Here is a 15690-nt window from a genome sequence, read left to right as displayed (position 1 = left end):
TGGAAATCAACATTCATCTGAATCACAGACACATGATAAGAACTCACCCACTAGTACTTCGAAGAGAAAACTTGAAAACTATGCGGATTTCTTTATTCACAAAGAAGGTCATGTAAATAATTTATGTTGCTTTATTCGATTTGTGTGTGTAAGGATAAGTTTTACAAGATGCTGTCTCATCTAAGGTTTGTGGTGGGCAAATTAACATCTGTGAGGACACATCTGCAAGGACTAGACTTGCTAACAAACTTGTTATTCAGTGCAAAGTTTGCAGGCACTTTACTTCATTTTGGACTTCTCAAAAGTGCATGAATGATTTGTTTGAGAGCAATGTTAGATTCTTGTATGGAATGAGGTGCTTAGGTAAAGGATTGACTACAGTTCAAATATTATGTGCAAATCTAAACTTGACAAATCCACCAACCAGATCCACCAAAGTATATCATACCATCTGCAGTGACGGAAGCTATTAAACCAATATACAAAGTGGTAGCTCATCCTGACCTCATTTCCAAATGTGTCTATGGTCGAACGCAAAACCCAAATGAATCTTTCAATAATGCCATTTGGACCCGCATACCAAACAATGTCTTTGTACGAATGAAAACTATGTTTGGGTTTTTGTGATGCTGTGATAATATTTAATGATGGTAATAAGAGAAGAATTAAGGTACTAGATTGCAACTTGGTATCACTCCTGGAGCCAACACACTGCAAGCCTTCCAGCAAATGGATTGACTTAGGTTAATGAAAGCCCATAGTGAAGCAGAGGAAATGAATAAAGCAGCAAGAGGCAGAAAAAGAAAGTAGCTTTTAGGTTTGCAGGATGATCAAGAACAGAATCCAGATGATGATGATTATGGGCATGGCTGATTCTAGGAGCTGGCATGCCTCCACAGGCGAGTTAATATCAAATGAAAAGTTTAACCTTGATTTCCTGAAAATTACCTTTTTTTTTTTAAGTTTGGCCCATTACCTCATGAATTATTAAAGACAAGTATATCTAATTTTACACTATGTTACCTCTTAGTATACTGCTGCTGCTGCTGAACTGCCAAAACTTTCTATCTATAATAGTTTTTTACTCACAGAAGCAAAAGCAGATTTAAGAAAAAAATTGAAGATAAATTTTTAAAAAAATAATAACTAGTTATTTGTCTATATATTATGATTCTGGTTCAGTAATCAGAAAAATTTCAGGTTTCTGTCAACAGTTCTGAGATAACGGGTTATAAATATTGCAAATTTAGCACTGTAGGTATAGGACGTATGTACTCCCCTTACTAGTTACATACCAGTTTTTCTCCTTCCTGGCACTTTTCATATTTATGGTATTTTGTCTACAGCTAATCAACAATTCATACTATGCTCCCTGTATATTCTATCTAATGTATCAATGACAACGAAAACAATCATTTTTGACAAAATAATTTAACTGGATAGGTAAAAAAATCTACACACCAAGCAGTGGCAGAACACACGTCCCACTACACACCACACACTTTGCTTGTCACCAATTATGCCACCTTCCTCTATACCAACATCCCCCACATACATGACCTGTCTGCCGCTGAACATTTCCTCAGTCAGCAACCACCTGATTCCAAACCTATGACATCCTTCCTACTCACCGTAATCAACTTTATACTTACCAACAACTACTTCACCTTTGAGGGGCAGACATACAAGCAGATCAGGGGTGCTGCCGTGAGAACCAGGATGTCCTACACCACTCTTTTCATGGATCACTTGGAGGGGCTTTCCTGAAATCCATATGTCTTCAGCTCCTAGCTTGGTTTAGTTACATTGATGACATATTTACCATATGGACTCATGGTGAAACTGACGTGTTAAAATTCCTAGATTCTCTGAATACCTTCTCCCAATTAAATTTCACATGGTCCTATTCCAAATCCCGTGCCACTTTCCTTGATATTGATCTCATCCTCTTCAAAGACCAGCTACACACTTCTGTCCACATTAAACCTACTAAAAAACAATAGTACTTACATTTTGACAGCTGCCATCCACTCCATGTCAAACATTCCCTCCCATAGCCTTGGCATTCAAGTCAAACTTATTTATTTGGATGCAGACTTTTTACGGCAATGCATCACCACTCACATGTCAGCCTTCACTGGACGTAATTGTCATACCAGCGTAGTTCAAAAGCAGATTTCCCAGGCCATCACATCCAATCCTGCTACTGTTGATCCCTCCGGAAAACAAGTTCAGAACACACCCCTGGTCAGTCGGTATTATCCGGGCTGTAATGTATTAATCAGCTACTTTGACAAGGCCATGACTTCCTAAAATCATGCCCTGAAATTAGATCCATTTTGTCTGAGATTCTGCCCACCACACCTATAATAGATTTTCATTGCCAATCCAATCTGCAATATTCCTGTCAGACTCTATTCTGCTCCTGCATCCATCACCCTACATAATGGCTCCTGTCCCTGTAACCATTCCTGCTGCAAGACTTTCCCTATGCACACTCCTACCACCACCTATATCAGCCTTGTAACTCGCAAAACATAGACTATCAACGGGAGAGCCACCTGTGAAATGACATGACATATATCAGCTGTGTAAACACTGTTTGGCCTTCTACATCAGCATAACTACCACCAAATTATTGGTTAGCATGAATGGATACAGGCAGAGGGTCGATCTGGCAACATGTAATATCCAGTTGCAGTACGAGAGCTGTTCAAAAAGTAAGATGACTTTTCAAATTGCGCAGGCAACATATATTCGATTATCAACCTTTTTTTTGTGATGCTGGTACGCGTCCTGAACACATGTTCACAGTTTCAAGTGTACAGCATACTTCATTTATTTTTTAAAGAAAGGTTAGACGTGTTTAAGTGAGCTCAGCACTTTTCAATTATTATAAAAAATGGAGCAAAGAATTTGAATCAAATTTTGCGTGAAAAATGGAATCAAGTGCTCTAAAACACTTGAAATGTTGACAGTAGCATACAGTGAGTCTGCTATAAGTAAAAATATGTTTACAAGTGGTACAAGCTCTTCCAAGATGGCCGAGAAGATGCCAATGATGAACCTCGCTCTGCACGCCCTAGCACATCAACAGCAGATGATAACTTCGAAGCAGTGAAGAAAATTGTTTTGCAAAATAGTCAGATTACCATAAGAGAAGCTGCTGAGGATGTTGGCATATTGGTCGGCTCTTGTCATGCAATTCGTTTGGATGTTTTGGGGACGAGACGTGTGTCGGCGAAGTTTGTTCCAAAACTTCTCAATTTTGATCAGAACTGTCACATGAGCATTGCTCAGGAGCTCTTGACTGATGTCAATGATGATCCTGATTTGCTCAAAAGGGTCATAGCTGGTGATGAAACATAGGTTTACAGTTATGATGTCGAAACCAAAGCCCAATCATCCCAATGGAAGCATCCCGGAGAGCCAAGACCGAAAAAAGCACGCCAAGTTCAATAAAATGTCAAAATTAAGCTCACTGTTTTTTCCAATTACAGTGGCATAGTGCATTATGAATGTTTCTCTCAAGGTCGTACAGTCAATCAGGAGTAATACCTTGATGTTATGCGCCGTTTGCGAGAAGCAATATGCAAGAAACATCCAGAATTGTGGAAAAACAATTCATGGCTTTTGCATTACGACAATGCACCTGGTCATTCATTGTCACTTCTGAGACATTGTTTGGCCAAAACAATACGACTATCTTGTCCCATCCACCATATTCACCGTATTTGGCCTCCTGCGACTATTTCCTGTTCCCAAAACTGAAAAGACCTATGAAGGTACGAAGATTTTCAACGATTGAGGAAATAAAAATTGCATCACTGGAAGTACTAAAGGCTGCACCAAAAACTGCTTATGAGAAGTGCTTCAAGAATTGAAAGAAGCGTTGGCACAATGGAATTATATCTGAGGGGTGTTACTTTGAAGGGGACAACATGAATATTGTTGAATAAACAAATATTTTTTTTTTATAAACATATAAAGTAACCTTACTTTTTTAACACACCTCCCACATGCTCTACAACATGTCAATCGTGGCCTCGACGCCAGTTTCACTACATGTACCATCTGGATTCTTCCCCCAGACACCAGTTTCTCAGAACTTAACAGCTAGGAACTTGGTTCTCACCACCCACCGGGCCTTAATTTACATTAATTTCTTCCATCTCAGCATTTCTTCACAGTAACTACTGCTTTCTTCACTCCGTTTTAGTTTTCTACATCTTTCATTTTCTTACCTGTCTATTTTTTGCCTACCCCTCCCATCTCTGTTATGTGCAATGCACTTAGCTTTTCATTCTTATTAACTCATGCACAATGTTTACATCTCTGTCTTGCATATTACCCCGTATTCCCTCTAAACTCTCATGTTTTCAAAGCTCGTCCGGTGCAGTCCCCAACAATCAGTCTTCCTTCTCATCCCATCTGGTAAGTCTCCCCTGACTTGCAGTTCTGAGTGACTTTCGCAAAATCTACCCCTTTCCCTTGTCCTCTCAGTCCTTTTCCATTGCCCCTCTTCCTTCCCCATCAACCTTCTATCTGAAGGAAGAGCCACTGGCTGTGAAAGCTTGCCTAGTTAAATTTTTATATTTGTGTTCTGCCACTGCTTGGTCAGTAGATTTTTTTATCTACCCAGTTACATTACAGTGCCTCAATGAGATGATTGAAGATTTGTCCGGAAATCAAAATGATCATCTATTCGTTTATCTAAAGCAATAAACAATTTGAAGGGGGAGGGGGGTGGGGTTTCGGAGGGACAAAATCTGAATGAACAGACTGGGAACTGAGCCATGATGATCTCCAAATGGAAGTGTACTGTCATGACTACTGCATTTGGTCTATTACAAGGATTTTGGGCAGCTATTAGAGAGCCTCAATTCATTAAATTTTCCAATATGCTGTATGTTTTTGGGCAGTTCACTTCTGTGACTGATGACTGTATCCGTGTTCACTACATACTGGAAGCTACTATCGCTTTTGCACACCTATTTATAGAGGAGTCTGGCTTCTAGATGAAACTATGTAATGTTTCTTCCATGAGAATCTCCTTGTCTCTCAGTATGTGAAAAAGAAATTCTCAAAAAGACCAGGGAACAAGAAAACATGCCATCCATGAGTCACACCAACAGATTCTATTAAATTAACCACTCTGTGGCTTTTAGCCATTCCAAGGTATCTCTGTTGCTTGTCTCGCAGATAACAGTATTTATTGGGGGCTCTTTATTGACTGAATGTTATTTTCATTTTTTTTTATTACTTAACCAAACAACATTTCACGCAATTGGTTTCAGTGTCTAGCAGTTGTTTCTACACTGCCAGGGGGAAAAAAAATGCAACACCCTCTGTTTACTGATAAGTGTAATGACGAATTACTGTAGGAGTATATAACAACAAATTCAGGAAAATGAAACAGAGGTCACAGGAAAGGATGTCCCAACAGTCGCACCAAATACGAAATGTGCCCCCTCTGGTGGCAAAGCATATAAAGTATCAAAAGGTGCCAATGGCATCCTGTGATAGATTTTCCCAAGCACCCTGTGTATGGGTTTTTTTTTTTTTTTTTTCCTTGCAGGGCTTAGAGAAAGAGTATGTTAAGTTTTAATATCACCAAGTCCCAGATACGTTCAATTGGAGAGAGATCTGATAACCTCACTGGCCACAGTGGTGGTTGTACGCCATGAAAAGCATTTTGCATCACAAAAAAAAGGATGTTTGTGGCTGTGTATTGTCCTGCTGGACAAGCACATCACTTTCCTGTCAAAGCACAGCGATAACAACATTTCTCCATTTTTTCTGAAACAGAAACGAAAAGATACAGCTGTACAAAATTTTGAAACATTTTGAAATCTACCATTTTCAGGTTGTTCAGTATTATGAGCAAAATGTAACGCGCCAGTCTGGTATGGCAGTTGAAAATAGCAAAACGAAAGCCAAAGTTTTCAATTTGACATTCAAGAAATCATTCACAAGGGAGAATCATACAAATATACCATCATCTGAACATCGGACAGTTTCCCATAAGGACCTTACAGTAATAATTATCCCTGGCATAGAGAAACAACTGAAAGATTTGAAAGCAAATAAATCACCAGGTCCAGATGGAATCCCAATTTGGTTTTACAAGAAGTACTCTGTTTTACAAGGAGTACTCTATGGCATTATCCCTTACCTAGCCCGCATTTATCATGAATCTCTCATCCAGCACGAAGTCCCAAGTGACTGGAAAAAAGTACAGGTGACACCAGTATATAAGAAATGTAGAACAGCAGACCTGCAAAATTACAGACCATTATCTCTAACTTTGGTTTGCTGCAGAACCCTTGATCATATTCTCAGTTCGAATATGATAAACTTTCTTGAGACTGAGAAGCATATGTCCATGAATCAGCATGGTTTTAGAAAGCATTGTCGTACTAAACTCAGCTTGCCCTTTTCTCACACAATGTACTGTGAACTACGTATGAAGGACAACAGGCAGATGCCATATTTCTAGATTTCCTGAAGGTGTCAACACAGTGTCCCACTGCACACTGTTAATGAAGGTACAAGCATATGGAATAAGTTCACAGATATTTGAGTGGCTCAAATATTTCTCAAGTAATAGAACCCAGTACATTGACCTCGACTGCGAGTGTTCATCAGAGACAATGGTATTGTCAGGAGTGCCCAGGGAAGCGCGATACGACCGCTGTTGTTCTCTGTATACATAAATGATTTGGCAAGCATGGTTGGCAGCAATCTGGGGTTGGCCCTTCCGATCTCTGATGTCATTACAAGGTGTATACGCAGACAAGGAAAAAAAAATTCCCGGATTTGCTGGTAAACAATACACTTTGTCCCGGGTGAAAACACACTTTTTCCGTGTTAAGAGACAATATATTTTCCCTCAAAACTGCAAAACGTATCAATCCTTATTGTTTTATACACAGCGTATAATTTTCCGGCACTTTAGAAAACTAAACTCAGGGGAAAAAAAAGAAGACACGTTTTGGAAATATCTTTGATGTGCAGCAACATGTACGCTGCATATTTTCATATTATGAAAGTATACATTGGAATTCCACCAAACACCGCATGTTACTTTCCTAATCACCGAAATCTAAATTGTGATGTGCTTTTGTAGGCCACTCATAACTCATGTCATGTGATCTCGCCAGTCGATGACAGCGGATATTCAGAGCGTAGGACATGTGATGTAGTCAGCCAACAGAAACATCACTGTTAAGTAGCATGAACACACAACAGGGAAGGTTAATAGTTTACATTAATATACATAGTGTTTCTACAAGAAAAACAAAGCTTTCACATATAATATTGGTCTCTAAGGTTAATAAGCTGCAAGAGCTAAGCTTTCGCATACAATGTTGATCTTTTATGCACGTGTTACACTCTAAGATATATCACACAAATGTGCCAGTAAAATTTTTAATGACATAAATGTCTGATCTTCAGGGTTCAAAATTATTTTAAATGGCTAGTCATCAAAATAATGATTTTTAAATTAGAGTAAAATGCTCTGTAATTTAAGAAATTCATGGTACATTCTCACACACAGTTCAACCTACGTAAAAGGATATTTACTCTGAAAGTAGCTCTGTTCAAACTACCACTCGCAATATTTCTCCCGACTTGTTAGAAACAGGTTAGTTTCAGCAGATGCCAGATAACAGGTGACACTGCGCTTGCACAGCTACCATGACGTAGGAAGCATGTATGTACGTACGTGTAAAACATTGAAAGATCGTACATTATGTCTTAAAAGAAACGAGACATCAGAGGATACTCCAAGAGCATCGGAATTTTGTGAACCATACTAAAATGTGCACATTTAAAGTGCATATTTAAAGTGCACATTCGTGTGTCCAGATTCCCAATGAAGTAGACCTCAACCTGATATGAAGCTTTTCAGTGTGGTTTTCGGGATGTAAATTTTCTTGGAGCACCAGTACTGTATTATATCATGTTTGGTTCTTTATTATGGCATAATGCCATATGTGCTAGAAAATGAAAATGTGTACCTGAAATGCAGCAAACAGTTGAAACTAGCCAATACTGTGGAATTAAACATTTCGTTTCAATTACATTGACTGTCTCTGCAGAAATTGTTAATAAAAGTCAAATTTCCTTAGCAAACAGACAAAAATAACTTCATTGTTCTGCAAGGCGATTAATGCTTGGAAATAAAATAAAATCTGAAACTAATAACATATTTTAGCTTTCCGTAATTATGTGAATGTATTTTAATTCACTTGATAGCTCCCGGCCACAGATATCTCTTTTTTATTCATTTGACGTGAGAGTCAGTGAAGGGGAAACAGCAAAATCACTAAATGTAAACACGTGTCACGTAGAGACTACCCACTATTACTCAGACTGCTCTGCGCCATCAGCAGGGGGGTGGGGGGGGGGGGGGGGGGGGGGGGGAATAGAACTTTCAAAAATATGTTCATCTTGTAGCGCACATCTTTCTGAAAAGTCTGAAACATAAAACGTGTGTTCGAGGAAACGTAAGACATGTCATTTGGTCTTCAGTGGGCCAAAGTGCAGTGCCAAGCCTCTTCATACAGCATTCTTCTGTTGCGCGTCACTATATTCCGCTCTGTGGAATGGAAACGTGTGTATTTTGTAATCGATACTATCAAACTATATTCAGGACAGTGGAAATTGAAATGTCCTATGGTGCCACTCCTGCTCCCAGTCGGCGGGTTTGACAGCTTGCTCTCTTAAAATAAATCTCGCAAATTAACAGCAAATGGGATGATTTGTAATCGGGAGAACAGCTCTTCAGGAAATTTGCACTCTTTATTGTCGATTAGCTAATAACTTGCTGTTTTGTGTGACATAAAATTAAATATAGGATACAAAAAAGCAATAAAGACAATAGACAAGCAAGAAAGTACACATTTCTTCAATCCTTAGCTCCTAGCATTGTTTTTTCCTCCCTAATCTTGCTACAGCTTTACATGGCATACTTTCCTTTCTGCGAAAGAATCTATGACCTCATCAAAGTTCACCAAATGTTTTGCTACATGAAAAATGTGAATGTCGTTATCCAATACTTTAAAAACTTTTAATACAAATAATGCCCAAGACTGGTGTGGTTTCTCAATATGGTAACGTCTATTTTATCACTGTCTGTTAGATAAAACAAAATAGGCCTTTCTAATGTTGCAGCAATTTTGCAAGACACACCAAATAAACAAGACTGTTTTGGCATAAACGGACATCTTTATAACACAACAGAATATATTTCACAAAGTACCAATATGAAATGCCTATAGGGCCTACTACAAGCAAAAAGCTTTATGTTAGGAAATAGTTTCACACTTCATTCATATGCGCCAGTTTCTCAAGCACGAGATCGAAAAGTAGTATTACAAAATTTTTATATAAATTTGGAATCGTCTTACTCTTCCATAATTTGTGTGATGTCCACGTTTCTTCTTCTTCCTTGTTCTAACAAACAATCTTATCACCAATTCTGTAGCTATACCTGCCATTGTCAATGTTCGTACAACACGTTTTCCACGTTACTTCCAGGTTAGAACTTAAGTGGCTGCTAGCCCAGGACTGTAAAACTGGTCCTTACTAGTTTAGTGATCTGGCCTAAAATTTTCTGTCGAAATTTCATTTTCTTTGATACACCGAGAAGATAATATGTAATCTTTCTCACCTGTTATTCCTGTTCATCATTTATTTTCATTCTGGTAGTTTGAATCTATGGATTTCACTAGTAATTGTAACAGCACTGATCATTCGGAAACCCAATCAACCACATAATCAAGACAGCAACTGGCATTCATTCGTTTGGCTTTACTCCACTCAGCACATATAGCCCTGTCCCATTTTGTCTGCGGAAAGTTTATTTCTAGATGCGACGAGGATTCTCCTGACAGAGACATCACATACACTATGCACGCATTCAAAAATCAACTTATGATTCATTCAGAAATCAAGTTAAAATGTGTTCAAAAATGTTCAAAAACCAATAGGGATATGTTTCAAAATCATATGAACAATCGATAGACTAACTTGCGCTGGATGATAGGCGCTTTGTGAAACAAGTTCCCCCCCCCCCCCCTCAAGAATATGAATTTTGCGCCCCCTTTTCCCAGTAACATCTAGCTGCTTGCTGCGACTGCTCGCACAGCCAACAGCAACATTCCTGTAGCCAGAAGCGGGAGAATCTACTTACTCAAAAGAGACTCAACTGCGCATGCGCTCGTAGCTGCTAAAACAAATCTAATGTAAACAGTTGTGACTTCACGCTCATCGGAGCGTGTGTCATCGTATACGGGGCATTTCCTTTGCAATTTAAGTTATTTTCTCTTTTTTCTCTCATTTATGTTTTATTGTTGGAGTATTATTCTGCAGTAGTGGGATACAGTAATACCCCTTTTTAGAGTATCGGTTCTTACCAGTCAAAATTACAAAAATTTTAACAGAAAACTAAAACAATGAAAAATTCCCAAAATTCTAAAAATTCCCAGATTTTTCCCAGTTTTCTCCTGGATGAAAAAATTCTCGGGTGTTTCCCAGATCTCCCGGATCGTATACATCCTGCATTAATATAGTCGCGGAGCACACAGTTCCAGATGGAAGCAGGCCTGAAGACATTTTTTATTTGTGAAGAGAAAGGTACAAATCTTCATCCCTGATCATACCCCTGAAAAACACGTTGGGTGCATCTGAAACTTATAAAGAGTCATAAATGAGCCAAAAGCAGTTGCTACGTGTCAGCATTTCCGTGATCAACTAGTCTGTATGGCAGACACAGTCACAGTTGTATTATTCATTGTTTAAATCTGTGCACATATCAGAGTATTTTCATGCTTACAGTCCTTTTCTCTTGTGCTTAGTTATCTGTGACAGTTCTTTTTTTGAAGATAATCAGCTGACACTGGGATATTTTTTTGCAAAAGTAAGAAATAGTAAGAAGAATGAAAAATTTAGGTGATGCATCAGCTGAATGTTTTACAAGACAAGGACAGTTAGCTCAGAGATAACAGGAGAATAGCTGGAATCTCAAGAACGCGGAAAATTGGCACAGTGATGACTGTGTGGATGCAGAACTTTTAAATATATTTTGTGGTACTGCTGAATACGAAGATATGGGCAAATAATTGTGATTAAATGCACTAGCAGAAGTAAATAAATTGGGTGATACTTCACGTAAGGAACAACATGACATGCAGTAACATCTATTTACAAAACAAGAATGTTTGCATTTTCATCCTACTAGTAATACAACGAAGGATTTCTATAGATTACTACTCACAGATGTCACTTCAGTTTGCCGCTGATAATTGAGAGGAGAGGCAGATTTATTTCAACAACAGACTGTGTCAAGTTGCCACACAGAAAGAGACCTACCTTTAGCTGAATCATAAAGTATTTGGAAGGGGAATTTGTCATTTAGACAATATATGAAACGAAAGGCATAAATATAGAATCAAGGAATACATACTGAACAATCAAGGTTTTTTTATAAGTAAGTGCGCTGTGTACACAGGACTGTTTGATAATATGAGTCAGGGAGAGAGAGGTGAATCAAGCTGAAAAGGCGGTTCACATTTGATGGAAGAGAAGCTGAATGTTAGCCGTCATATTTACTTGGATAGTCTGATTAAATTAGCTTTAGTGTTAGCTAAAAAACATCTGAATCTTAAAATGCATTCCACTAAGGTTAGGTAGGAGGATTACCCATAAAGTAGTTTTATTTATACATTAAAATGGGAAAAACAACCATTACTCTGTATTCATAAGACATGATGACTGGAAAATGGGAGAATGGATGAGAGGGGCTAGTTACTGACAACACACAAGGACAGAGACTGTCCAAATCAGTCTGCATTTTGATTAAAATGCAGTACAGTTACACATACTTAGTAAACATTTTTGTGTCAAAGAAAATTCATAACAGGTCCTCAGATTCTGTTCCGGCATATCTAAAAATCTTTGAATTTTTTTCACTAAGTACTGAAAGACTGTTAGAATGTATTTATTCTTCATCGAAGATGCATACTTGATTCTTGCTCGAGCTGCATTTTGTTTGTACATTGGAACCTTGCACAGTCAGCATAATTTGTTCCAGAATCTTACTCTTACCAAGGTATTCCATGCAAAAGAAGTACTCAAAGTTTTATCTTATCCGTGCCATTTATTCAAAGAAAATTATAAATACAGTGTTATGTACTTTATTATTCACTATACATAACTAATTCTTTTTTACTAGGAAGCTATGCATAGTCATTTGTTTCTGCTGACACTTCAATACTTGTGAAAGTGTGACACAGCATTATCATCAAATACATTTGTAGCGCATGTAGCCATTGCTTTATTGGGGTGATGATTTTGAATGTACAATGTATCCAACTCCCATGCTCACAGCATTTCTCTTATTGCACAAAAAGGTTGTTGCTTTACTGTTACCGCATCCGCCTCCTCCTCTCCCCCCCCCCCCCCCTCCTCCTCCTCTGAAGAACTCCTTGCCACAACTTCCTGCTGTGAAACACACTACAATCCCATAAGCTCTTCGGTGATCATTTCTTAGCTATGATTTCCACAAGCTCATTGATATCATTGTTATCCACTTCTAATCCCATGCTCTTGGCAAAGTCACAATCTTGTTGAGTACAGGGTCTGCAGGTACTTAGTCAAATGCCTCAGAGTCACATTAGACATGCCAAGAGATGAAAACGTGCACTTGACATCAGTGAAAAGTTGAAACTTGCCAATAGTGCGGAATGAAACATTTCACTTCTAATAAATTGACTATCTCTGGGGAAAAGATCAATAAAAGCCACATTTATTTAGCAAGCCGACAAAAATAACTTCATTGTTCTACAAGGCAACTGACTGCCAAAAATGTGGGAATAAAATAAAATCAGAAAACAAACTAATAACATATGTTAGCCTTCCATAATTATGTGAATGTATTTTAACTCACTTGATAGCTCTCAACCACAGAAATCCATTTTGTTTTCATTTGATGTGTGAAGTGTAAACGAAGAGGAAACAGCAAAATCACTAACCGTAAACACGGCTTACATGGACATTAACTCCCTCCCCACTACAACCCACACTGCTATGCGCATGTGTGAATTTGGCAGCTTGGGCACACCAGAAAAATTTTTCAGGGTATCATCTGGCTGCTTGTTGCTACTGCTGATACACCTAACAACCATACTTCAAGCAGCCAAAAGCGGGAGAAGGTACTGCCCACCCACAACTCAACTGCGCAAGCGTGTGAGCCTACCGGCAACTGGTCAAACAAACTTAATGTAAACAATTTTGACGTCACGCTCGTCGGCAGCAGTTTATTGTTATGAAGTATTGTATAGTCTTTGTCCTAAAGCCTTTGATACATTTTGCTGTTTATCAGTTCTTACCAAACAAAATTACAAAAATTTAACTGAAGACTAAAACAACGAAAAATACCCAGAATTCTAAAAAATTCTTAAAGTTTTCCCCAGTTTTTTCCTGGATGAAAAAATTCCTGTGTGTTCCTGGTCATCCCAGAGCATATATACCCTGTTATTATTTATCAAGGTTTGACTTGGGTTTTCCTAGCCTGTCCCTCGTCCTTCAAAATTTAATTACAGGTAACATATAAAATTCACTACAACTTCATGAAAATGCCTTGAGTCTCTCATTGTATTACCTCTAAAATGCCAAATTAAAGAACAATACCACTGATGAAAAACATACAGATTAAAAAGTAAGTATTGGTGGGACTAACTACTGATTTGTCCATGACCCACTTGCCATGTGCGGACACTAACTGAATGACCAGGCATTCAGCTTTGTACATATACATGAGTACATAATGGACTTATAAAACTTCTCTTGCGATTTTCTCATTTATTTGTGATCCTGACATTGTGGCCTCCCCTTGCAAGTACAGAATATGAACTTTTAAGATTCTGAACAAGTATTATGTAAGCTCTTAGCCCTTCACATTGACAAGCATTGATCTTGTGGTTAGTTGTGTGCGCTAATGACCACACCGAATGGAAAGTGGTACCCAGAAGAATGGGTATTGTGATAATCAGTGAGGAAAGTTGAAAAGTACTCACAGTTGAAGAACATTATAAAGTGCAGACTGTCTCCTCTAGTAATTTAGTTCTATGAAATCTAGAGAAACTGATCTGAACTGTGTGATGCAGAAACAGATTACTGGTAATAGGTACAAACCTATCAAGTAGGTGTAGGACTGAAAAAAATTCCTTAAGAATAACACAGAAAAATTTTTAGTATATAAAAAATAGGCCTCCACTCTTATAGCAAGAATATAATTATTTCTCTCTGACAATAATGAGTGCAATTATAGAAGGTATTAAGCAGTAGTTGAAAATAAATGACATCTACCTAGAATAATGTGGGAAGAGAGAACTTCCATAATAGTTGTGGTTTCTCTACTAACTTAATTCAAGTTAACAGTTATAATTATTTACAGAGGTAGGTTGACAGCTACTTCTGTTAATTTATACCTTGACTTGATCCACAGCAATGAAGTGTCTCCTTCGTGATGAGATCTATGGAACATCATGTATGAATGAGTTAATGTACAAGGCTCCACCAACTAAGAGGATAACAGCAAAATACATTATGTAGATAACAAACTAAGTGATGTGAAATAAGAAAGTGGCAACATCAGAATCTGACACATGACAAATGTACGATGCAATATTTTCCTTCAGAGAAATAATACAGGCCTATAATTCTAGGTCCAAGAACTCGTGTCACTTGTATTACAAGGCATCACTAAAACTGGCAGCATCACATGCTGTAATCATACAGTATGACCACTGGAACACTAGTAATGAATTTAACAATGAATTTTTTCTTACATAAGCTGGTCCTGTGTGATTACATACTCCATCACTGGTAGCATTCTGATAAGTATGTGAAGAAAGAGAGAGAGAGAGAGAGAGAGAGAGAGAGAGAGAGAGAGAGAGTGTGTGTCTAGGGTGCATGATATACGAGCTGCATTATATGCAACTCCAACAGAATCATGTTCTGCTCCATTGCACTGGTAAATTCACAACTTAACAGCCAGTCTTATATTGCATGAAAAAATAAAAATATAGTAGCTGTCACAACTGAGATTCTAGCTCTAAAAAGAGGGCAAATTATGGAAAAAAGGCAGGTGTACCTGAGTACAACATATTTTTTGTTACAGCATTTAGTTTTTTTTCCAGTAATGTAAGCCAAAGGAAAGTGGTGATTGGTGATGAGAGCTGCTTGAACATGCAAACATGAGATATGAAACTCCACACTTTCCTTTAAAAAATTGAGACCATTTCTATACTCCGATTAAAATTACTTTGTGATTGACAGATTACAGTAGCAGGATGGTGGGCAGAAGGGCAGTGTCCCCAGTGTGCGACAACCTCGCTTTCCAAGATGCTGAACATTCCTACAAAACAGGTGACAGAGCTACGATTGGATGATGGCTGTCCCTTACCACTTGACTAACTAGAAAAGTCAATCACAAAGTAATTGCAATCAGAGTGTAGCAATTTCTGTTTTGAGCTGCATTGTGCTCAATATACATATCAATGGTAAATTATAAAGGTGATTGTGAGTTTCATATTGGATTTATCTTTCCATTAATTTTTCTTAATTACTTCAAACAGACAAAGGACTGTTTCAGCAGAGCATACCCCTCCAGCTGACAGT

At 38.1% G+C, this 15690-nt stretch overlaps 1 protein-coding gene across 3 annotated transcripts in view; it reads right to left on the bottom strand.

Annotated features, from left to right (window-relative positions):
* LOC126167993 (zinc finger protein 91-like) overlaps nt 1-15690 on the bottom strand; it is a 173979-nt gene that overhangs the window by 148598 nt on the left and 9691 nt on the right. For 2 of the 3 annotated variants that reach the window (XR_007535454.1, XM_049920521.1), the window contains exon 3: nt 14499-14543. The exons of the other annotated variant lie outside the window; for it this stretch is intronic. Coding sequence is in view for 1 of the 2 variants with exons in the window: in XM_049920521.1 (XP_049776478.1) it covers nt 14499-14543 (45 nt within the window). In the remaining variant the exon portion in view is untranslated. The remainder of the gene's footprint in view (nt 1-14498; nt 14544-15690) is intronic. 3 annotated transcript variants of the gene reach the window in all.

Source organism: Schistocerca cancellata, chromosome 1, assembly GCF_023864275.1.
Source record: "Schistocerca cancellata isolate TAMUIC-IGC-003103 chromosome 1, iqSchCanc2.1, whole genome shotgun sequence".
Lineage (NCBI taxonomy): Eukaryota > Metazoa > Arthropoda > Insecta > Orthoptera > Acrididae > Schistocerca > Schistocerca cancellata.
Note: the sequence above shows the minus strand (reverse complement) of the source record. Positions and strands in the feature narration are given on the sequence as shown.